Source organism: Arachis ipaensis, chromosome B10 (genome assembly GCF_059453495.1).
Source record: "Arachis ipaensis isolate K30076 ecotype BB chromosome B10, ASM5945349v1, whole genome shotgun sequence".
Lineage (NCBI taxonomy): Eukaryota > Viridiplantae > Streptophyta > Magnoliopsida > Fabales > Fabaceae > Arachis > Arachis ipaensis.
This window is the reverse complement of record NC_142435.1, coordinates 131,934,713-131,959,755: the sequence shown is the minus strand read 5'-3', so window position 1 is coordinate 131,959,755 and position 25,043 is coordinate 131,934,713. Positions and strand designations below refer to the sequence as shown.

At 30.4% G+C, this 25,043-nt stretch overlaps 1 protein-coding gene across 2 annotated transcripts; it reads left to right on the top strand.

Moving 5' to 3' along the window:
• Positions 1-5,942: 5,942 nt before the first annotated feature.
• Positions 5,943-23,701, top strand: LOC107624210 (group 2 truncated hemoglobin 3-1). Of its 2 annotated transcripts, none has more exons than XM_016326693.3 (4): positions 5,943-6,201; positions 9,500-9,630; positions 11,007-11,151; positions 23,488-23,701. In XM_016326693.3, the coding sequence occupies exons 1-4, from the start codon at positions 6,053-6,055 to the stop codon at positions 23,495-23,497; spliced, it is 435 nt and encodes a 144-aa protein (XP_016182179.1). In that variant the 5' UTR covers positions 5,943-6,052; the 3' UTR covers positions 23,498-23,701. The 2 variants fall into 2 exon arrangements, with proteins under 2 accessions (XP_016182179.1, XP_016182178.1); XM_016326692.3 differs by having other exon boundaries at positions 5,944-6,201; positions 23,465-23,701.
• Positions 23,702-25,043: the final 1,342 nt, after the last annotated feature.

The following is a 25,043-nucleotide window of genomic DNA, read 5'->3' as shown; positions in this document are numbered from 1 at the left end:
TAATATTTTTATTTTAACCATTCTCACTTCTAGAAATTACCAAATAACCCCCAAACACCAAAATTTTTACTTTCTTGCCCTTTTTAAGATCTACAGCCTGTTCTTCAATGTTCTTCATCACACTCAAGGTGTTCTTCGTAAATTCTACAGATTCTTTCTCTGTTTTCACTCGTTTTTCAATCTTTTCAGTAACCGATTTTTACCATAATTCATAATAAGTTTTCAGCCACTAAAACCCCATCTTTTCCACTTGATTTTAACACAAATTGAACTCCAATTTAAGGCCTAGGGTTTCGGTTTCCAGTTTCACTCAAGAACACAAATTCATAGCTTGAATTTCATCAAATTTAATCAAATTTTCATCAAATTTTCAACAAGATCACTCATATAAATCATCAATTTCAAGCACATCCAAATCATATCATAATCACACAACTCAAACACAATCAATCAAGATTAATTTCATCAAACCCTACCTTGTTTTTCTGCTCCAAACTCGGTTATGTTTCTAGGTGGTATTTAAGCACTTTTTCCTCCTAAATCACATCAAGAACAACTTTAAATTCACAAACTCTCAACTGACCGAATCTCACTAAGCATGTTAGGAAGGGATTTCTCATCTTAAACTTACTAGAAATTAACGTTTCTTGGCCCACAAGTCAAGCTAAGCATGATTTCTAAGGAAGAACATCAAGAAAATACATGTTTTAAGCATGCTTCCTCGAAACCAAAGCAAAAAGGAGATGATGCAGCCAACTCACATTGATTCTAGCCTTGATAAGTCATATGGTTATATAGAGAAAGAAGAGAGGATCATTTTGGTCGGATTGGAATTATGATTTGAGTTTTAGTTCAGAAGAAATCAAGCTTTGAAGATTTGGAACTAAGAACTTTTCTCTCTTGAAAATTTTGGCCACAAGGAGTAAATGAACTAGCCTCGGGGGTATTGGGGGTGTAGGGTGAGTTGTGATTAGTTGGCATGGAGCTGGATTAAAATACTATTAAAATATCTCAGGTGTATAACTACTAAAACTAGATGTATCAGAACACTCGTAAAAACATCTCTAAAAATTCTTTTTTGAGCTACTAGCATAAATAAAACTAGTAACATATTTATTATGATAATAGAACATATATGATGAGGCCTTAGCATTGCTAAATTCATCAGAGAATGCTAGTGTTAAGCTGCACCAGTAAACTGTGAACCCAGTAAAACCAATTTTCTGTTTTTAACTAAAACAGACCAAGTAACTTTATAATATCATTCAAACAACTTCTAATACTAATATAATGATAATATTATACTATTATCTCTCTTCTCTCAGGAATTGAGTCCAGTTCGTCAAACTGAGACTATTTACGAAAACCAAAATCAAAACTCCTAACCGATACAGTTCAAAAACTAAGTTCTTCGTGATTGCGTTATCGAGCCTGTCTCAGAAGAGGTTCTAGCTTAAAGATGACATAATGACAACGAGGATTGAGATGCTTGATGATACAATAGAGGTGTTTCCTTTACTGATCTTCCGGAGAAATCCGTGCCTTCAAAAAAGATCTCACGTACTCGAAAAATGGGGTTGTTACATCAAGCTTCTAACTGCTTCATTCGTGCCTTGTTATGTTACCCGTGATAAAACTCAAAGTTGAGTTTTTTCTTTTGTGAACGAGGTGGAGTGAGGAGAATTAGTGAAATGGTGAGTGGTTACAAAGAAAAATAAATTAAAATTAATGTCAATTAAAGAGTATTATTATGTTTAGCCTTTATTGTAATAATATATCTGAAAATTAAATTGTATTAGGTATCATTAATATGCAATACATTACAACCTAATAATTAGAGATATACTATGATTAACATGTGAGAAGAATGAAATATGTGATAAGTTGTGTGATAATTTGTGTGACAAAAATGGGAGAAAGAAGAAGAGAACTCATTATTTCCTTGAAGAAAAGATTTCATCTCAATAGATAGCAACAATGGAATCAATCGTGACGCATTGAGAGCTACAGCAAAAAGAAAACTATTGCACCCAGCCTGTCCTGTGGAGGTCACAAGTTGCCGTGTTTATATACGTAAAGCTTCCTACCTACTAATATAATATCAGAAGTGGATGAAATCTTAGAAACTCAATTTTTTACCATGTTTAGTCTAAAATACTACACATCAAATAACAGTTAAATCTTTAAATATTCTTTAAATTTAGCTACTCCTAGTTTTTAATAAATATTGGTTATTTCTTATTTTTTATGATCCATGAAAATGTGGATTTCATATTTTTTCACTCCTTTAAACAAACGTTTTTTAAATAAATACATTGAAATATAATAAACAGAATCGTTAATTCAACATTTATCAATGGATAATTACTAGAAGAGAGAAATATTACATAAATAATAAAAATAATTTGATAATATATAGACTAATTTAGACCATTTAAAAAGGTAAAATAAGTAACAAAAAATAAATATATAATTCTATTTTTTATTATATGGTACAATGTTAATTTATAATATAATAAGTCATAATGTTCTTATAGATAAGAATATAAAATTTAATATTATTCTTTTTTGGAACGTATCTTTGTACAAAGAATAATAGTAATAAAAAAGAATAATATGTATACTATACAATCCTTCACGCTTGAACTCCTCTCCTAAGAAAAGGAGGCATGCATGAATAGCCACCAAGCTATCACACTTGTTAATATATGTGCAAATTAGAATACATATAGATATTTTTTATCAAATAATTTACTTCTATTTAATTTATTTAAGTTTAGTTATAAACTCACTCATTCTAAAATTAATTATATTTCTATTTAACAGTAATTATAAACTTACTTTTTTTTTATAATTATATGATATTTATTAATATTATTTTTTCAATAAATACTTGTAGTATATAATAGTATACTAGGTATAAACTAATTAATAGGTTATTAAAATTTAAAAATAATAGCTATTTTAATATAAAATAAAATAAAAATACTTATGATAGAGTAAAAGTAATAAAATATTTATTATTCTTGTTCTATATTATCTTAAAATTGCTTGATTATTCTTAAAAAGTTAGTGAATATATGTATTTTAAATTTTAATTTTAAATTTTGACTATTTTATTATTTTTTATTTACGTAGAACCGGATCAATCGGTTCAACTAATGACCCAGTAACCTAACTGGTTCGATCATCGGTTCAGTTTTGACAATTGTGGCACAGAGACAGCAATGAGACGTGATCGGAAGAAATTTCTACAGCAGCGTACAGTAAGTCCACGTAGAACATCATATTCTTCAATGTTCATGAAGCTCTCATATGTTGCTAATGGAGGAAGAGGTCTGCGTTGGGTGAGAGAAAACCAGGTCGAGAGTATGCTTTTGGACCTAACCCAAATCCAAAATATATATTCATTAAACTAATAAATTCTATTGTTTTATCTGTTTCAACTATTTTATCTTCTCGAAAAAGATATAAAGGTTTAAGTTTTTTATTAAATTTTGTTTATAATTTTAATTGCTCTTTTGGTTTTTTTAATTTTCAAAATATACAATAAATAATTATACTTTATAATTTTAATTCTTGCATTGAAAAATTTAGACATCATTTTGGTTATCTACTGTCTGAATGATTTTATTTTCTCCAACTTTTTAAGAGGCTATAAACTAATATAAATTATTCAAATTAAATTCATGTCATTTGATAAAAAAAAGAAGCAAAATTTTTTTTTAACAAAAAAAGTTATTTTAAACAAATAAATTTATACGAAATCGTTAGATAAATGAAAAGACGGAGCAAAAGAGTTTATTAAGTTCAAAAAAAAAATATGCCATCTAATTTTTAACGAGAGAGAAATTACGTGACATATTTTAGTTGTTAAATAATAATAATAATAATAATAATAATAATAATAATAATAATAATAATAATAATAATAGAACCTTTTTTAGATATATTCTAATTGGGTTGATTTTTTTGGTTATGGAAGAGGTGAAGGGGTTGTGCTGGATTATGGATGATGAAGGTGCTACACCAATTTGTGGGATAGCTTTTTGCTCAGATTTGGTGTTAAGAAATCGGATCCTCCGAGTTCTTTGTTTTTAAGTTTTTGGAAGCAAATTGGAAGATCCGTTTTGTATGAAGAGAGGATCTGAAATTCACATAAAATAAATCGGACCCTGCGATTTTTCCATAATCAAACTTTTTTTTGACGATTTACATGAAATCGGATGGTCCGTTTTATCTGTTAATTTGCTTTTTGAATTAAGTTCAAGAAATTGTTGGGTCTGAGTTGTGCCTGGCACCACACCAATATTAAGCACCACTCCTCCCCATATCCAAGTCCAACACCAGTTTTGCCTCCATAATCAAATTAAAAAGCGTTCTAATTGAACCTAATTTTATTCTCTCTACACTTTTTTCTATTCACTTATTCTTTTTTTTTTTTCGGTGATCATCGGGGCCAACGGCCCATCTATCTTTGGTTTTTAATTTGTATATAAAAATTACATATATTTTTTGCCCAACCATTATTTGGAGATTCAATTCTTTTTTTGTGTACGAGCACTTCAATCCATTTCAAACCATGATTTTTGATCTCGAAATTCCCTAAATGTCCTAGTGGTCAACCAAGACAATTTATTGCGCTTAACCCTAAACCCGCTTTGACTAAATATTCAACAACTCATTTTAAAGACTTGTGTTTCAAGGCTATTAGACGGTCAAAAGTCATTTTTGGTCACCTAATATATATAAAGATCAATATTAAAATTAATAATATTATTAAATGTATATTGAATTAATTATTAATATAAAATATATATTTAAATATAAAAATATATGAAAAAAATTTAAATAAAAAATATTTATATATAAATATATAATAATTAATTTTAATATATAAATAATATTTTTAAATATCATATATAGTTGATATAAGGGCTAAACTGAACATTTCTTTTAAAATTTTTATTTTAATTGCAAAAAAGTCTAACTATCATTTCTAATAAACTTTTAGTAATTTTTTTTAAATGTTTAATTTTTAAGAACAAATTAAACTGTTATAATTATATATTCTGGTCGCCCCTCTCTAACATGCCTTGTTATCATTTTACTATATTTTAGTAGTATTGTTTGTAAATATTATTATTTTAGATAAATACTTGATGAATAATAATTTATATTTATATTTAGTAAAATTTATACATATAAATTTATAAAATTATTTATTAAAAATAATTTGGTATTTGACTAAATATTAGACAAAATTACAAAAAGTTGTTTACCTTAAACAAATTTTGATATTCTAATATTTTTTTCTCTATTTTCTAACATATTTTGTAATTAACTATGTTATATATATATTAAAATTAAACATTAAGTATAAAATAAATATTAAAATATAAAATATACATTAAAAATTAATTAAATAATATATATTTATATATAATATATAATAATTAATTTTAGTATATACATAATAATTTTTTTGTATTATATAAAAATAAAATTATCTTTTTATAATATTATATATTATTTTTTTTTCTCATCTTTTTCATTCAAACATATTTAAAGAAAATAAAAATTTATTCAACTTTTTCCTTCTTTCATCTTTTATCTTCTTCCATCTTTCACTTGACTTTTTTCTTTTCAACCAAAGTCTTAATAAAGTCTTGCTGAAGAATTGGAAAACAAAGGGAGAAAACGCCAATGGTCGGCGGTGTTCATGGTGGAGGAGGGAGTAGCTACCGGTTTTGATTAATGAGACGAGGGAAGAGGACTAATTTAAGATATAAGAACCAATTTGCATACTTGCAAGATATGAAGACTAAAATGCAAATATCACAAAAGTAACTCCTAAGAGAATAATATTCTTTGTTTCATTTCACTTTCATCTAACTCAACTATGTGACCTCTAAGAATCAAAAAGAGGCATACATTGTTTATTGTTGTTACCTTGTTGCGTACGCACTTCACCTTCCTTAGTGTCTATATATATAATAGTTGTTTCGTGTCTCTGCCTCTGAAGAGTGGTGACAAAAACAAATATAAAGTGATGCAGAGTCTGCAAGAGAAGGCTGCTGAATGGAGCGGAGTTGAGACCACCCTTGCTTTCGCCATTGACGACGATGGCGGCGGCGCCAATCTCTTTCAGAAATTGGGCCTCCAAACCTTTATTAACCTCTCCACCAATTTCTACAACAGGTACTCTATCTCTATCTAACTCAATTTGATTCTAAACTCCTTAACTAACACTTCAAAGTTAGTTATGACTTTCACTTGAGGTAAGTGTTACTCAGTTAGTTAGTTAGGATTGAACAACTTCTACAAGAGTTTCTTTTTCGAAATATCTGTTACAATCTTTATATTTTTTAAACTTAATTTACACTTATATGAAACAAATTAATATAAATTTTAAGGGAAAATTCTGAAATTGAAGGAGAATTGAGATGGTGAGTGTCAAACAAATTTGGGGATTGTTATATAGGGTTTAGGGTGAGTTTGATTTTGGTGGTGGTGAAGGCGGAAATTGAAAGTGTTTATTTTTGGGGGAAGGGGAGAAGTGACATGAGAAGTTTGTGGCCATTGATGGGGAGACAAATCGACGGCTCTAATGGTCATAAAGCGTGTGATCTGTAGCAGGGGTGGCAATGGATAGGATAAAGTAGGATAGAGTTTGGATCTTACCCTAATTTTATTCGCAGGTTAAAAAATTTATTAAAATTCTGTTCTACTCTATCTGTTGAGAATCTTTTAACCATAACCTTACCCGCACTCTAAAGTTTTAAATCCTACCCTACCCGCAAAAATACCAATTTTTTTCAAAACAAATATAAAATTTAATCATTCTAAATTTCATACATATTAATAAAATAAAAAATAAAAAATTAATATATTTTAGATTACTAAATTAACTAAATAGTTTAGTGGTTGCTTATTTATTGCAAGTCATTACATAAGGAAGGTCGTAGGTTCAACTCTCATTTCCTTCACTATATACCTAATTTTTATAAAAATATGTGTTATATATGGAGTGCGGGTAGGGTAGGATAGGGTACACCCTAAACCCGTACCCTACCCTACCCACAGGCATACCCGGACTAATCTCTACTCTACCCGCAGCGGGTCGGGTAGCCTACCCTACCCAAACGGGTTGGTTCGGGTTGGGTACTTGTAGATAGGATATGTATTATCAGTCCTAATCTGTAGCATGAGAATGTAGCCAATTGATTTAGTTTAGCTTGGGTAAACAGTTTAATTAAACTCTTTTTAAAAAAATAGTTTAAACAATAAATACTTATATTAAAAGTAGTTTATAAATAAGTTAGTTTGTATTTGATTTTTTAGTTCTAAAAATATTTATTTTAAAAAAAATGTGATAAAAAGCTTTTTATTATGAGAGAAGTAATTTTTTTTTTTAACTTTTCCCCAAACATTTAAATAGCTTTTTAAAAAGCTACAAGTTAAGTTTAAAAATTGCACCAGATATTAATATTACCACTTTTCATAAATTAAAAGTTCAAAAAAGTAACTTTTGATTCTTCTCAAATGGATAAACTTACTAAAATTGCTATATTCAGCAAAGAAAAAGTACCGAGATTAACTAAGGATGGAACCAACTAATGAAAAAAGCTTAATTAAAAAACAAAGAAACTCAAAAGAGTTAACTTAATTTCATTCACATTTTATTTATGGTACAAAAAATAATCACACAAATCATTATCCATTTTCTAGAGCTGCCGCACGTCGCGCCGCCTTCTTTTTATTATAAAACAAGCTGTTTTATCTAGGGATGAACATGAATCGAATAATATCTGTAAATTCGTAGTATTTATTATATGCAAATTTTGAATATTATTTGATCTGCATAGTTATCAGATCAGATAAGATTTGATCTGCATTCTAATAAGATCGGATCGCAGATATCCAATTTGTATTCGCGGATCTAATCCGTAGATCCGCAAAATAAATAAATTATAAATAAATAAAAATAATATATCTATTTTAACATTCAAAAACCCTAATCCTCTTACTCTTACTCTTCCTCCTTGTTGTCATCACTCACTCCTCACTCACTCACCCCTTGCTCGACTCATTTTACCTCACTTCACTCCTCTTCACTGCACCATCGTTCTGCTTCTTTCTTTCTCAATCTATCACTGTTTGTTGTTCATCATGCTCGTTACTACTTCTCGCTTGCTACTTGTTACTGCTTTCCGCGCGCTCACCGCTGTTCCACACTGCTCACCTTTGCTCCTCGCCACTTGCCGCTCGGATTCTTGTTATTTGCAATTTCTTCTTTTTGTTTATGCTTTTCCGTTACAGATTTACTTTTGCTCATTTCACTTCTACTTCATTTCACTTCTAAATTAAGGTTTCAATTCTTTTTTTTTATTATTTTGTTGATTCTTTGAAATTTGAAATGCAGATTTGTTTCTGGTTGTTTTTGCTTGATCTGCTGCTTCTGCTCATTTCACTTCTATTTTATTGTTTCTATTTCTATTATTAAAAAAAATTTGTTTTTTATTTTCTGAATGTATACCTTTGTTATTGGTGTGGTGGTTGTAATTGGTATATTTTAGTATAAACATTGATGTTAAATTAGGATTTTATTTTTTTTATTTTGTTGATTCTTTTAAAAGTTAAAATATTTTTATTTTTGCGAATATATTCGATCTCTGATTCAAGGACAAAAAGTGCAGATATTAGATCCGATCTATAGCAGCCATAGTTTTATCACCGAATGTATGTGAAAATTTCTTTTATGAATAAAAATAAAATTTATTAATTATTTTTATGTGAAATTAATAGTTAATAACTATTAAATAATAATTTAGTCAAATCTCCAAAAAAAATAATTTAGTTAAACATATTAAATTATCTAATATTTTTCAACTAATAACTTCGTATAAAAACAACCACCTTTAAAGTTTTACCTTCATTAAATAATAAGAAACTTATATTTGTCATTTTTTTACATCTTCATTTTATACTTTTATGGTGACAATTTTTTTTAAAATTCTTTATCAATCACATTTAATACGAATCTAAAAGATATACAAAAAAAACATACATAAAAATTAGGTTTAATTATTTTGTTGGTTTCTATAATTTCATCAAATTTTTAATTAGGTTCTTGTAATTTTTTTTTCAATTAAGTTCCTATACTATTTTTAATTTTGTAATTAGATCTTTTTTATGTAAAAAATATTAAAATTAACAGAATATTTCTCTTAAAAAATATATGATCAAAGATCTAATTAGGTTTTTAACTATGGATACTTTCAATTTGCAAATAAATATTAACTCTAACAATTATACATATAAGATTCTTTAAAATAAATAGTATTTTAATTTGGCTACTTTTTATTATTTATATATATTTGCATACAATAAAAAAAACACCCACACACAGATTTTTTTATCTTCTTTCTTTTTTCCTATTTTCTATTATATAAAAAGGATATAGGAATAGTTTGGTGTTTAAATTATTTTTCTTCAGGGTTTATAATGATGAGGAAGAATGGTTTCGTTCAATATTTGGTAAGTCTAAGAAAGAAGAAGCAATTCAAAATCAATACGAGTTTCTTGTTCAAAGAATGGGTGGTCCTATTCTCTACTCTCAGAGAAGAGGTAACTTTCGAATTCTTAAAGTTTGCCATAGGGTTCATTCAGGGCTTTATGCCTATCTATGCTTTTATTATCATCAACTTATTATTATTTGATTTCATCATATCAATTGAGTATTGTTTATTTGATTATTTCATATCATCCTTTATCATTGAATGAGGTATGGAATCTAAATAATAATATAGAGGATTATTGTCCCATTCAAATGTCATAAAGATTTTAACACTACTGTTGTATATATTATAAGTTAATGTGCATTTATGTATGTTGCGATCAACTTATATAATCTAATATCGCCTTGTAATTGTGAATTAAGAACCTTTCATGCTAGAGGCAAATTAGTCCATTCAGTGTGCATGTGAAAAAGACTACTAAAATAATGGTTTTATAACTAAACTTGAACTATTAGACAACGATGGCAGGGAAGACTGAAATTGAGAAATTAAGATTAAAAGATAAAAACTGAGAAACAATAACTAAATTAAGTTTTGTATTGTGTTTAATATAAAATATATATAATTGAATTATGTTTTAGTATTTTATTTGGTGGGAATAGATGCAATAATAAGATAAAGAATTAAAAGTAGAATAGAGATGAGGTTAAAGTGGTGAGTATGGTAGAAGGGATAGAATAAAAATTTGAAAAGTTAGATGATGGTATTTTTGAAAATAAACATTATTAAAATTTCAGTTCTTATTTTCAATCAATATCTTTTATCTTCATTTTCTAAAGATATTGAAGAGATTAAAATTTTGTCTTAGAATTAAAATTTTAATTTTAATTTTTGACCATAAAAAATAATACTGAATTTCAATCCTCTAATTTTAATTTCAGTATTTAAAAATAAATACTATCTTAAAGTGTGTTTTAATAGTTTTTTATATATTAAAATGATTTTGATTTGTAAATCAATTATTCTTTCACTTACAATAAATATAAAATAAGAATTGATTTGTAGATTTGATTAGATTTTAAGGGAGTTCACTAGCTCTCATAGACGGTGATGATTTGACAAAACTAGAGGCACACCAACAATAGTGGAAGATTGTGTAATATAAAATTTATAAATAGAGAGTAAATAATAAAAATATAAAATCTTTTATTAATGATAAATTTATCATGTAAAGATACATATTAGTTAAACTCTTAAATTAGTTCAATCTAAATGTAAAAATTAATTATCAAATTAAATAAATTTTTATTTCATATATATATTTTATAAATATAATATTTATATTATAATTCAATTCAATCCAAATCAAGCTCATTTTTTTCCTTTCAAACACACTCTTACTAATTTCTTTTAATAATCAAATCATATGAAAGATTGAAAGTTAGTTTTGTTTTGTTTTTGTTTTTTTTTTTAAATGGAATGCAGGGCATCCTGCTCTAATAGCTAGGCATGGAGCATTTGATGTGACACATGAAGCTGCAGAGAGGTGGCTACATCACATGCAACAAGCATTAGATACCACTTCCGACATAGATGATGACTCTAAGATCAAACTCATCAACTTCTTCAGGTTTCTCTTTCTCTTTTTCTTTCTTTTCTTGTTTTGATTTGAATAACACTACAACAAAAATACCATTTAGCGGCGGTTTCTGGAGCCGTTTAACAGCGATTTTGAACCGCCGCAAAACATTTCGCGACGGTTTCATAAAACGCTAGAAGATAGGGCGCGGCAAAACAGATAGCGGCGATTTTAGTCAACCGCTGGAATAATTACCGCAAAATGTGAATGAATTTTGCAGCGGTTATAATAACAATAAACGAAAGTAGCACTTGTTTTGCGGCGGTTCTAAACCGCCGCCAAATTTCAGTATTTTCATTTATTTTCATTCATAGTTATTGAAATCGGACCGGACTGTCCGGTGGTCCAATTAAACCTGCGCTTCCACCAATAAACCCACAACGTGTGGATCAACTATGTAATGCCTTCCACAAATGAAGAAGGCAAGGCTCGAACCTTGAACTTGGAAGAAGGAAAAGCTTTAACAATGTCATGCTGCCACCAAGCCAAGTGACTCTTCGATATATAGCGCTAATAATTATATATATCATACGAACACATTTGATTGCAACACAATTTTTTTGTTGTATACTTTATATCTGATCATAGTTATAAAAGGTACCTTATATATTGGGCAAAATGCACAATTAAACCAAATGGACGACCAAATTACACAATTCTACCAAATTGAAAAACATTACCAGGATATCCCAAAAGCACATTCTTATGTAATTCGAATCAGTCCTATTCGAATGAGACAAACCAACACTAATTCGAATTATTCCTATTCGAATTAGTAATGATGCTTGTAATTCAAATTTGTCCAATTCGAATTATGCTTGCATGTAATCTTAGGGGAGTTTAAATTAGGGTGATTTAAATTATGCATGCTAGGACGTTCCTAGTAATTTAAATCGGTCTATTTCGAATTAATTTTAGACCATAGTAGATCGAATTAATTTACATCTATTTATATATGATCCAAGCGTATATAAAGAGTACATTTAATTATATCCATAATAAATTCAATAAAGAGTCCATTCAATAACAAATAACAAAAAAATAATTATAAATATTTTTTATAAATTATTAAAAATATAACATTTTCTAAAAATATTTATTAATATTTAGAATTTAGTCTTTAATATTTAAAATTAGTGAAATATTTGCCAAAAATATTATATTTGTTAGTTAGTTAGTATTATTAAATTTATTAACCATGATAATATGCAGATCATTAATTGGTTTTATATAAAAATATTTTTATTCTATTTAGTATTTAATTTTGGTAAAATATTAATTAATTTTGAATTTTGTTATTATAAATTCTTATATCTAAGAATACAGGTTAAGATTGTTATTAATAAAAATTTTAAATTTTTTATTTTAATAAATGCTCAACAAATTATTAAAATAAAAAATTTAAAATTTAAAATGATAATTTTGGTAAAATTATAAATTTTTGAATTTTTAATGATTTGTAGAAAATATTTTTAATTATTATTTTTAATAATTTATAGAAAATATTTATAATTATTATTTTTAGAAAATGTTTGATTTTTAATAATTTATAAAAAATATTTATAATTATTATTATTTTTATTTATTATATTTATTATGGATATTATTAAATGTACTTTTCATTGTACTCTTTATATACTTTTGGACCATATATAAATTGATGTAACAATGATTTAAACATATGTAGCTTAAGATAGTAGTGTTTACTTAACTAGATTATACCCAGATGGTTATTACTAAAGAAAATATTGCAATATGTGGTAATACGCATTTTGCGGCGGTTTAAACAAAATCGCCGCAAAATGTAAAACAATAACTCACCAGGGTACATATAGCGGCGGTTTTCGAAAAGACGCCGCGAAATGCATACCTGATTGAAAAACCGCCGCTAAATGTCGGCCTGATTGCGGCCCCAACCCCTAACCGCCGCTATATGCGTCGCAGGTTGTCGTTTCGCGGCGGTTTCACACAACCGCCGCAAAATAATCGTCGCTATCTTAAGGAATTGTTGTAATGTGGAAGATAATAAAATAAAAAAAATATAGATTTCATCATTCTTAAACTAAAATAGCAAAATTTATACTTGATAAAAATTATAATTAATAATTTTTTATTTTATTAATTTCATCACTTTAACAAATTTCTTTTCCTTTTTGATTTGATAATATGAATCACAAATGTGCATGGGACACTCGTATAATAACTGTCTGATGTTAGGAAATAAATAGAATTCTACGGGTATCAAATTAACCAAAAAAAAAAAAAAAAACCAAATTTTTAAAAATTTAAAAAATGGATATTTTAGTCTTAAAAAATTAATATACAAATATTTTTAAGGCTAAACAAAAAAATTATTTCTAACTAAATCATAATACTAATTAACAACTAAAATCTAAATTAATCCTAAATTTAACAAAAACAAAAACAGAAATTTATTTACTAGAGAAAGCAGGCACATAAGTGGCCAGCACTGTTGGTGGTGGCCAGCACTGTTGGTGGCGGCTAGCAGAAGTCGATGGCGGCGTGAGGGAGAGGGGTTGCCGGAGAGAATGCAGCGGCGGAGCTAACGCGCGGCAAGGATAACATAGTGGTGGGGAGGAATAAGGTTATAGAGAGTATGGAAGAAGAAAGGGAAGAGAGAGACGGATTGAGTAGAAGGTGGTGGGCTAACGGCGGGGCTGATAGAGCGGCGGGGAGGGATAGGGTGAGAGAGTGTGAAAGAAGAAAGGGGAGAGAGAGATGGATTGAGGAGGCGGCGGCGGGGCTAACGGCGGCCGATGGTGGGACTGACAGAACGATGGGGAGGGAGAGGGTTAGAGAGAGAGTGGGAGAAGAAAGAGTAGAGAGAGAGAGAGAGAGTCAAAATGAAGGGAGAGAGAGTATTCGTGCTTCGAATTTAGGACAAAATTATGGGTCACCAAAACGCAGTCTTTCACTAAATAAGTTTACCGGCAGATTTTTACGACAGTAAATCTAATCCTACATTATGCGCCTATTTTTTTTGTTTTTCCTTCAATTTTTACTTGTAAATTTACTGTCGAAAACGCAAACCCGTCGATAATAATTTAACCTGATAAATTTGATGTTTTTATCATTGATAAATTCGCTATTACTTTGTGACGCTAAATTCGGTAATACTTAATATTTTTTGTAGGGCACGTATACGTGCATGCGCAAATTAATAATGTTGATACAAAAGGAATTAATGTGAATTGTCTTAAAACCTAAGTCTTTAAGTTTCAGGCAACAAGCAAATCTTTCATTCTGAAAAATGGAAGGAGGTAAAAAATATGCAATAACTTCACCTAAAGATATATTAAAGTAGTGATATTCTACTACTCAATTCTAGATTCCACATACACCCAATAATAGCTCATAGTATTAAAATCAAATGATATATATTCTCAACTCTCAAGATAAATAAACAAGAATAAAATACTTCTCACTAATACAATAAAGAGAAGATACAAATGTCTAACACAGGTTTTTTTCTAGTTTAAGAAGAGACCAAATAATTTGACATACAAAAAAAAAAAAACACAAAAATATAGTTATAAAACTTGATAAATAAAATTGTAGAGTGGCGCATATTAAAACTTAAAACTAAACTCATTTTATAGATTCAAAGAGATGGTGATGATTGATGAGAGAAATTTTGCGTGGTCTAGAAATTTGCAGATAAATCCTCGTTGCAAGTATAGTTTCTAAACCAACAAAGGTCATTTCATACAAACGTTTTGGTTGTCACAAGTAACAAACCCCTTTAAAATTGATAACGAGTATTTAAACCTCGGGTCGTCTTCTCAAGGAACTGCAGGGAAGTATGTTCTTATTATTGGTTATGAAGATTGTAAATTGGGATTTTGGAGATGAGGAACAAGTGATTTAAATTGCAATTAAAGTAAGTAAAAGACTGTAAATTAAATAAATAACTGTAAAACATACTTTTGACAAGGTATGAGAAATTAGAAGTCCTATCCTAGTTATCCTTATCAATGATAATGAAAATTGAATCTTAATTCCACTTAGTTAACCTTTGCTAGAGCAAAGGAAAGTCAAGTGACTAATTAGTTAGATCCTCAAATCCAAATTAATCCCTGAGGAAAGATTGGGATTATTGAAATTCAATTCAATTAGCAAAGATAACGATTATCAATCATGTTTGAGTTTGATAACTCCTGAGTTACTGATTTCTTAACCAAGACCGAAAGGGGAAAAGTAAATCTACTGGAATAAAATTGTCTTCAGATTGGGGATAAAAGTAACATAAATAAAAGAAAGCAATTGTAAACTGAAATACCTCAAATAACATTAATTCAAAGAGTAATCTGTAACATAGAAGAATTCATAAATAAAATTGAGAACAAAATAAAAAGGAATATTGAACCTGATAAAAAGATAATCCTGAAAGCGAATAAAATCCTAAATCTAAATCCTAATCCTAAAGAGAGAGGAGAGAACCTCCCTCAAAACTACATCTAAATCATGAAAAGTGAATTATGAGAGCCTTTTTTATGAATGAATGGATTCCCCCACTTTATAGCCTCTAATCTGTGTTTTTTGGGCCGCAAACTGGGTCAGAAACAGCCCAGAATTCGCTGGTTGCGAATTCAAACACGCTGATTTTTTGTCACTGCGATGCGGCCGCGTGGAACACACGTTCGCGTCGCCTAGCGTCAGAGCAACTATGGCATATTATATATCAAATCGAAGTCCCGGACGTTAGCTTTCCAACGCAACTGGAACTGTGTCGTTTGGACCTCTGTAGCTAAAGTTATAGCCGTTTGAGTGCGAAGAGGTCAGGCTGGACAGCTTAGCAATTTCTCCAACTTCTTGTATTCCTTCCACTTTTGCATGCTTCCTTTCCATCCTTTGAGCCATTCCTGCCCTGTAATCTCTGAAATCACTTAACACACATATCAAGGCATCTAATGGTAATAAGAGAGGATTAATAATAAGTAATTTAAAACCATAGAAAACATGTTTTCAATCAAAGCACATAATTAGGAAGGCAAATGTAAAACCATGCAAATAGTATGAATAAGTGGGTAAAGAGTTGATAAAATCCACTCAATTAAGCACAAGATAAACCATGAAATAGTGGTTTATCAACCTCCCCACACTTAAACATTAGCATGTCCTCATGCTAAGCTCAAGAGAAGCTATAAAGATGAAGAGGAATAGTAGAATGTATGAAATGCAACCTATCTTGTATGAGTGCAACTACATGCAAAATGTTTCTACCTACTTAGTTAAAAGTAAACAAATCTTTCAAGAAGAAATATGAACTGGATTTCACTAATTCAAATCATGAAAATGAAGTACAAATAGACTTGCAAGAAGAAAATAGCTCATGAAAGTAGGGAACAAGGGATTGAGCATCGAACCCTCACTGGTAGTATATACACTCTAATCACTCAAGTGTTTAAGGTTCGATTCTCTCAATTCTCTACTAACCTTGCTTTCTAAGGCTTGCTCTTCATCTAACAATCAACATAAATTTAATGCACAGATACACATATCAAGAGGTCTTTTAAGGGTTGTAATGGGGTTAGGGTCAAGGTAGGATTGTATTTGGCCAAGTGGACTAAAATCTGAATCCTTAATTAACTTAAACTTTTTCCACCTAACTTAAGACAATCCATGTAATCATAATACCACATCTAACTATCCATTAACCATGTTTTTCCACATATTCATGCATTCTAATTTCAAGTACAGTACATATGCATTGCTTTCACCACTTACTTTGGGGCATTTTGTTCCCTTTTTGCTTAATTGCTCTTTTTCTTTTTCTTTTTCTCTTTTTTTTTGTTTTTTTTTGTTTATTATTATTTATTTATTTTTTTCTCAATGCATATGATTAAATTATTGGATGCATGAATCATGTCCTAAATATTTTTTTCACAATATTTCAGAAAATTCTAACATACTCAATTCTCAAACCAAATGTTTTCAAATTCAATTTTCCCCATACTTAATTCATGAGCACTCTCACTAGTCTAAGCTAACCAAGGATTCAAATTAAGGACATTATTGTTTTCCGCTTAGGGTTAATGATGTGCTAAAGTAAAGAACAAAGGGGTATAATATGCTCAACATTGGTTTGCAAGGGATAATGAAGGGTTAAGGCCATATGGGTATGTAAGCTCAGTGAAACAAAGGCATCAATCATGTAAGTGTATGCATACATTAAACCATGGAAATATAGAATTAAGCAAGACAAAGATCACAATTTTAGAGAGAAAAACACACACCAAAAATAAAATATTGGTTGGTAAAATACAACCAATTCAAATAGGCACAAAAATCTCACAGGTTTTGTGTGTTCAAGCTCTAAACCATGTTCCAGTATAATATTTCTTCAAACAAGTGTAACATTAAATTTTATTCAAATTAGTGAAGTGCTCTAAAAGGTTTCTTGAAAAAGAAAATATTACTTCAACCAAGTGGTAAAATATGCACAAAATCAAATAAATATGCAATCAAATATGCAAATGCAACAACTAACAAGGAAAATAAACCATTGGTGTTGAGATAGAAGAGTGACTAACCCATGGAGATCGGTATCGACCTCCCTACATTTAAAGATTGCACCGTCCTCGGTGCATGCTGAGATTTGCAAGTGGACGGGTTGTTCCAACTGATGTTTTTCTTCAAGGATTTGGCAGATGGACTTGCTTGTCTCTCCCATGTAACGTCTTCTGGTTCTCTTCCTGGTGGCCATCCTGAAAGAAAAAGGGAAGAAAAGTAACCCAGAAATAAAGATAAGAAAATAAATGAAGTATGGGTGGGTTAATGCCAAATGATACGGGTCTCATTTATATGGAAGCTTCAACATGTACGTGAGAAAATAATAGAAGCACATGGCATACTAGTGGTGCAAAATTTGCAACAAAGGGGAGGAGTGTGGGTAATGAAAATATCAATATAAGTTCATGTCAATGCAAATGAAAGGCAAATATCATAAAAGATTGGCATTGGCAGATAATTAATATCATCCCACAGTGTAAAACAAGTCACTAAAAATAATTCAAGAAAAGATGCAACAGTTGACTAAGAACATTTAACACCAATAGTAAAATAATAAATTTAGAAAAAAAATAAAAATATGCACAAAATTAAAATGCAATGAATGAAAGTATGCAAATAAATTAAATAAAATAAAATGAAAGTGAAAAAGGATGAGAAGAAAAAAGAAAGTCACAAAGGAGAGAGAAAGAAGAAATTAGGATTAGAAAAGAAAAGATAAGATAATTGGCGTTGATTTGGATAAGTTGTGCGGCGCAGGCGACGCGGACGCGTGCGTGACGCGGTCACGTGGTGCGCGATAAGGTCAGGTGACGCGGACGCGTGGGTCACGCGATTGCGTGACCTGATTTGTGCGATTGGCGCGAGTGCAGCCTCGCGTTCGCACAACTCTCTGTTTGAAAACTTGTTTTGCCAAATTTTAGGGTGACGCGGTCGCATAGTTGACGTGAACGCGTCAATGGCCATTTTCTTAAAATGACGCGGCCGCGTGGGGCACGCGGTCGCGTGGGGCACGCGGTCGCGTGGGGCACGCGGTCGCGTGGGGCACACGGTCGCGTGGTAGGGCTTGGGCTTCCAGTACGATTCCAGCCCAATTCCAGCTCAACTTTCGGCCATACACCCTTGTTACGTCGATTTACAGGGCCACGCGGTCGCGTGGGTGACGCGGACGTGTGGGGAAGCTATTTTGCAAATGACGCGGCCGCGTCGGCGACGCGGTCGCATGGACATATTTGTGCCTAAGGCACGCCTCCAGCCACGCTCTCGCATGACTCTCTGTTCAATTCTTTTCTTCCCAACGCACTAGTGATGCGGACGCGTCAGCAACGCTGCCGCGTCGCATGCGTTTTTTTTTTATGCAATTATGCAGTATGCAATGCTAATGTAGATGCTATGAATAATTCCAGGTTCAATAAAATTAAAATAAAATAAAAACAAACAACATGAAATAAAATTGAAAAAGAAACGATCATACCATGGTGGGTTGTCTCCCACCTAGTACTTTTAGTTAAAGTCCTTAAGTTGGACAATTGATGAGCTTCCTGTTATGGTGGCTTATGCTTGAATTCATCCAAGAATCTCCACCAATGTTTGTAATTCCAATGGCCTCCGGGATCCCAAACTAGGCACGTAAAGCCTTTGATCAGCTTCAAACAGATTCTTAGGCTCCCGGGGTGTTGGATGTCAGAACAGATTCTAGGATCCCAAACTTTGCTTTTAAATCCACCTTCGTCTTGATCTATATTTTTCCATCCGGGTAGTTTAGAAATTAGATTCTCACCAGAATAACCAAACGTTTTCCGAGATCTATTTGATAGATCATGATGCCAATCCACACACTTCGAGTTGAAGCGTGGAACCTTACTGAACTTTGTGCACCAGCTCTAAGCACGAGCCATTTCCCTCTTACTCTTAAAGCCGCAGAGAGCTCTAAGCTGGCCATCTGTTTCAAGCAAACCATATTCAAGTGGAAAAATAAAGCTAAAGGTTAAGGATTGTACCCACTTGAAGCTTGTATTGGGTGGTAATGGCCTTGGGATAGGTGGTTCCAGTGGTTCTGTGAGTTCTACTCCCTTGTGCTCTTCTGTGAAATTCTTCACTTCTTTGCAAGATTCTTCAAATGTATCCATGTCCTGATCAAAGCCTTCTATGTCTTCCTTGTCACTTAAGTCATAAACTGGAGGTTGAGAGAAATCTACCTCCGTATCATCTTCGTACTCGCTTGGGGAAGATTCTTCGATCTCAGAGAATTCACTCGCGGATGCAAGTTCATTACTAGAAGAACTTGACTTGAGATTATCATCATCAAGGAAAATTGCTTCTTGGATTATTCTGTCTATTTTTTCATGAAATACCTGCCTTGGGGATTGTGCACTATCCTCCTTAGCATCAGTTGTAACGTCCTTGATAGAATTCTCCACAACTCTAGGTTCCCATGGAACTTCAGCGTCTCCTAAGTCTTCAACCAACTCTTCTTCTTGTATAATGACAGCTTCCTTTACTTGTTCTAGTACGAAGTCATGCTCTGTCTTGTCCACTGGAGTTTCTAATATCTCCTTCATGCTACGCTCTTCATTAGATTGTCCACATGGGGCTTTGGGAGGTTCTTGAATGTCCGAACGTCTAGAAGGTAATTGACTTATTGCTTGCTCCAGTTGATGAAGGGTTGTTTGAAGTTGATCTACTGTTCCCTTGAGGCGAACTTCTGATTCTCGGGGTGATGGATTTGGACGTGGTACATTGGGAAGTGGTTGTGTTTGGGAGTAATTAGATTGGAATCGGGGTGAATGAGGATCATGTGGTGGCGAATGGTGAAAAGGAGCTTGTGAGTGTGGTGGTTCAAAGTTGTGTTGAGAGGATGGCCTATAAGCATAGGGTGGGGCTTGTTGGTAACTACGAGGTTGTCCACCATGTCTATTGCCTTGGTATGCATTGTAGAATGGTCTTTATCCATGATATCTTGGAGGGTGTTGCTGCCTAAAGGGTTGATCAGATCCTCTTGGCTCCATCCATCTTTGATTGCTCTGACCTTGATGCATGTTCCTGTTATAACTTTCATTCCTTTCAACAATATTAGAACCAAACTCAAAGCGAGAGGGGTAAAAATTCATAGTGACTAATAAAAATAAAAGGGAAAAATAAAAACAAATAGACAAGTAAAAGAAAAATATTTACAATAACCAATAATAAGGCACACAGTTGCAGCTCCCCGGCAACGGCGCCATTTTGATGAGAGAACTTTTGTGTGGTCTAGAAATTTGCAGATAAATCCTCGTTGCAAGTATAGTTTCTAAACCAACAAAAGTCCTTTCATACAAATATTTTGGTTGTCACAAGTAACAAACCCCTTTAAAATTGATAACCGAGTATTTAAACCTCAGGTCGTCTTCTCAAGGAACTGCAGGGAAGTATGTTCTTATTATTGGTTATGAAGATTGTAAATTGGGGTTTTGGAGATGAGGAACAAGTGATTTAAATTGCAATTAAAGTAAGTAAAAGACTGTAAATTAAATAAATAACTGTAAAACACACTTTTGGCAAGGTATGAGAAATTAGAAGTCCTATCCTAGTTATTCTTATCAATGATGATAAAAATTGGATCTTAATTCCACTTAGTTAACCTTTGCTAGAGCAAAGGAAAGTCAAGTGACTAATTAGTTAGATCCTCAAATCCTAGTTAATCCCTAAGGAAAGATTGGGATTATTGAAGTCCAATTCAATTAGCAAAGATAACGATTATCAATCATGTTTGAGTTTGATAACTCCTGAGTTACTGATTTCTTAACCAAGACCGAAAGGGGAAAAGTAAATCTACTGGAATAAAATTGTCTTCAGATTGGGGATAAAAGTAACATAAATAAAAGAAAGCAATTGTAAACTGAAATACCTCAAATAACATTAATTCAAAGAGTAATTTGTAACATAGAAGAATTCATAAATAAAATTGAGAAAAAAATAAAAAGGAATATTGAACCTGATAAAAAGATAATCCTGAAAGCGAATAAAATCCTAAATCTAAATCTTAATCATAAAGAGAGAGGAGAGAACCTCCCTCAAAACTACATCTAAATCATGAAAAGTGAATTATGAGAGCCTGTTTTTTGAATGAATGGATTCTCCCACTTTATAGCCTCTAATCTGTGTTTTCTGGACCGCAAACTGGGTCAGAAACAGCCCAGAATTCGCTGGTTGCGAATTCAAACACGCTGACTTTTCGTCACTGCGACGCGGCCGCGTGGAGCACGCGTTCGCGTCACCTAGCGTCAGGGAAACTATGACATATTATATATCAAATTGAAGCCCCGGACGTTAGCTTTTCAACGCAACTGGAACTGCATCGTTTGGACCCTTATAGCTAAAGTTATAGCCGTTTGAGTGTGAAGAGGTCAGGCTGGACAGCTTAGGAATTTCTCCAACTTCTTGTATTCCTTCCACTTTTGCATGCTTCCTTTCCATCCTCTGAGTCATTCCTGCCCTGTAATCTCTGAAATCACTTAACACACATATCAAGGCATCTAATGGTAATAAGAGAGGATTAATAATAAGTAATTTAAAACCATAGAAAACATGTTTTCAATCAAAACACATAATTAGGAAGGCAAATGTAAAACTATGCAAATAGTATGAATAAGTGGTAAAGAGTTGATAAAATCCACTCAATTAAATACAAGATAAACCATAAAATAATAGTTTATCAATGATGAAACCATTTAACACATACGAAGCCATCAATTTTAAAACATAACTAAATCACTCCATTATTTAAAACTTATCAACTTTGAATACAAAAAATCAAATAAAAAACATCCAACATCAGACACACTTCCTATTAAAAAAAGTGAATGTTATGGTACCTAAAGAGTGGTGCTTATTTATTAAAAAGGATTAAAAATTAATATTTAATTTAAAAAATATAAAAATAAATTATTTTTAAAAATTTAAAACTTATCACAAAAAATAAGTTAGACAAAAGTTAGGCAACAATTAATAACCACTATAGAATTCCCCTTAAAAAAATTACTTGAAAACCCGCTGAATAAGGCTCAAACATATACGTAGAATAGAAGTTTCCTTTTTTAGTTTTTTGCTATTCTATTTTTTCTTTTGGAGAAATTTTCAGACCACATATTTTTGTAATGAAATTTCTAAAATTTTGTATACATATTCCATGTGAGTGTTAGTTACTATTTTGATTTTGGTGTGTCACCATTTTAGTGCCCGTGTCCAAGTTTAAATATTATAATTTAATATAGGGTAAAGTATTTCTGGTCGTTGAGGTTTGATAAAAATTTTAAAAATATTTTTAAATTTTATTTTATTTTAATTTTATTCCAAAAGTTTTCGATTTGCATCAATATACCACTAACAGCTAATTTTTAAAAAAAAATTTAAAATCAATTCAACAACAATTTCATAAAAACAATCCTCAACACAAGCAAATCAAACATAATTTTCATGCATTATTGTTAGATTTTGTCTTAAATTTTTTGAAAATTTAGCCGTCGATGATATATTTGATACAAATAAAAAATTTTTGGGACAAAATTAAAACAAAATAAAACTTAAAAATATTTTTAAATTTTTTGTCAAATTTTAGAAAAAAAAAATATACTTTATCTTTTAATATATTTATGAATCAATGCATGTATTTTGAAATATATCTAAAAAAATCAAAATAAGTAGAGTAAAAGGTAGATGTTAATTCAGTGCAAAATGATTGCTGAGTTGTAACTAAAAATTTCAATTTATATTTTTCCTTTTTTTTAATCGTCAGGCACACTGCTTATTTTCTTGTAGTGGGAGTTGAGTCAAGGAATCAGAACCAAATGCCATGCAAGAATGCTTCTGGAAGTCACCCATGTAAAAACTTTTAGCATAAATCAACTTTTTTAGAATAAAATCTCATATTTATAAATAATTCTAGACAAATATGTATACGTGTGTTGTATTGTATGTGTATTATTTATTAGGAAGGCTAAAAACTAAACTTATTTTAATAGTCTTTTATTTATATAATTATTTTTTCGAATAAATAATTTTGGAACAACAGTCAATTTATGTTCAAACTACTCAATTAAAAACCAGTTATATATATATAGTGGCTTTAAATGTTTGGTGGCTAAGCTGATTACATATGACCCACCTATCATATATTGACATGTAGAAGAAAATTATCCTATGGACTCAGTTAACCATTTTTCAAGAATTTTAACATGGTGCGATAATTTTCTTAATAAAATGCAGTAATTTTTTTCCTTTGTTTAATTACTTTCGTAAAAGAAAGAATAAAATAATAATAAAAAAAATAAAAACCACATATTTCTTTTTCTTGAAAGATTGAATGTGTAATATTTAAAAAACAAATTAGGTTTTATCTCGTTTTAGGGTGGTGGAGAACTTGCGATGGAGGCGTAGAAGATCCTCTTCGTTAGTATTAAGATGTGTTCCGGTCGAATTTTAGTTGAGCTATTGAGGTTAGACTTGACAACTGAGTCAATGAGCAGATTCCCAGATTTGCCGTCATTTTTACTACCCATCACCTACTACCTCAACGTTAGAAGGATAGTGGTCTCTAACTATTTGACTCCATAAAAACAGAAAATAAGAAGAAGATATCACTCCTGCTAATTTTTTTTTTATTCTCTAGTTCTCTTATTTTTTGCTTTAGTTAGAGAAGGAGATTTTTTTTTGAGCTTCATTCCAGCTAAGAATAAAAAAAGAAAGAGAACTTAATTTTATTTAAAGAAATAAATATTAAAAATTACACTTACACTTTTTATTTTCTTAAATTCCACTTTTATCTATACAGTAAAATTTTAAATTATCAACACAAAATTAATGATAAATAGTATTTTATGTATACGATAAAAATTATTTATAATTTGACATAAAATAAATATCACTTTTTCATTTAATGATCAACTTTTAATCACTTATAGTCACCGTTTTTAAAGTCATCAGAGATATAGCTATATATAATTACAAAAAAGAGATAAAATAATTGCTTATAGTATACTTTTAACATTGAATACTTGAAGTTAAATTGGTAAAATCATTATATAATCATTAGTTATAATCATAAGATTTAAAATATTATTTTTGCTCATAAACTAATTTTTAACTTAAAATTCTTATTTCAATTATAATCTATTTTAAAGTTTATAATCCAAATTTTTTTCTAGGTTATTTTTTTATTTAAAAAATAAAAAATTTCTTTTTTTTATTATTTTTAATTAGTGCTGTTATCAAAATCTCGTAAACTGTAAAACAGTATTTTAAATATAATTTTTAGAGTATATATTATGATATTATTCATTTTAAAAATTTAAATGAAGAGAAGAAGATAATATAAA

Coding starts and splice junctions, on each gene's coding strand:
- LOC107624210 (XM_016326692.3), top strand. CDS start 6,053: ATGCAGAGTCTGCAAGAGAAGGCTGCTGAATGGAGCGGAGTTGAGACC. Junction 6,202..9,499: donor TCCACCAATTTCTACAACAG/GTACTCTATCTC, acceptor ATTTTTCTTCAG/GGTTTATAATGATGAGGAAG. Junction 11,152..23,464: donor AAACTCATCAACTTCTTCAG/GTTTCTCTTTCT, acceptor TTTAATCGTCAG/GCACACTGCTTATTTTCTTG.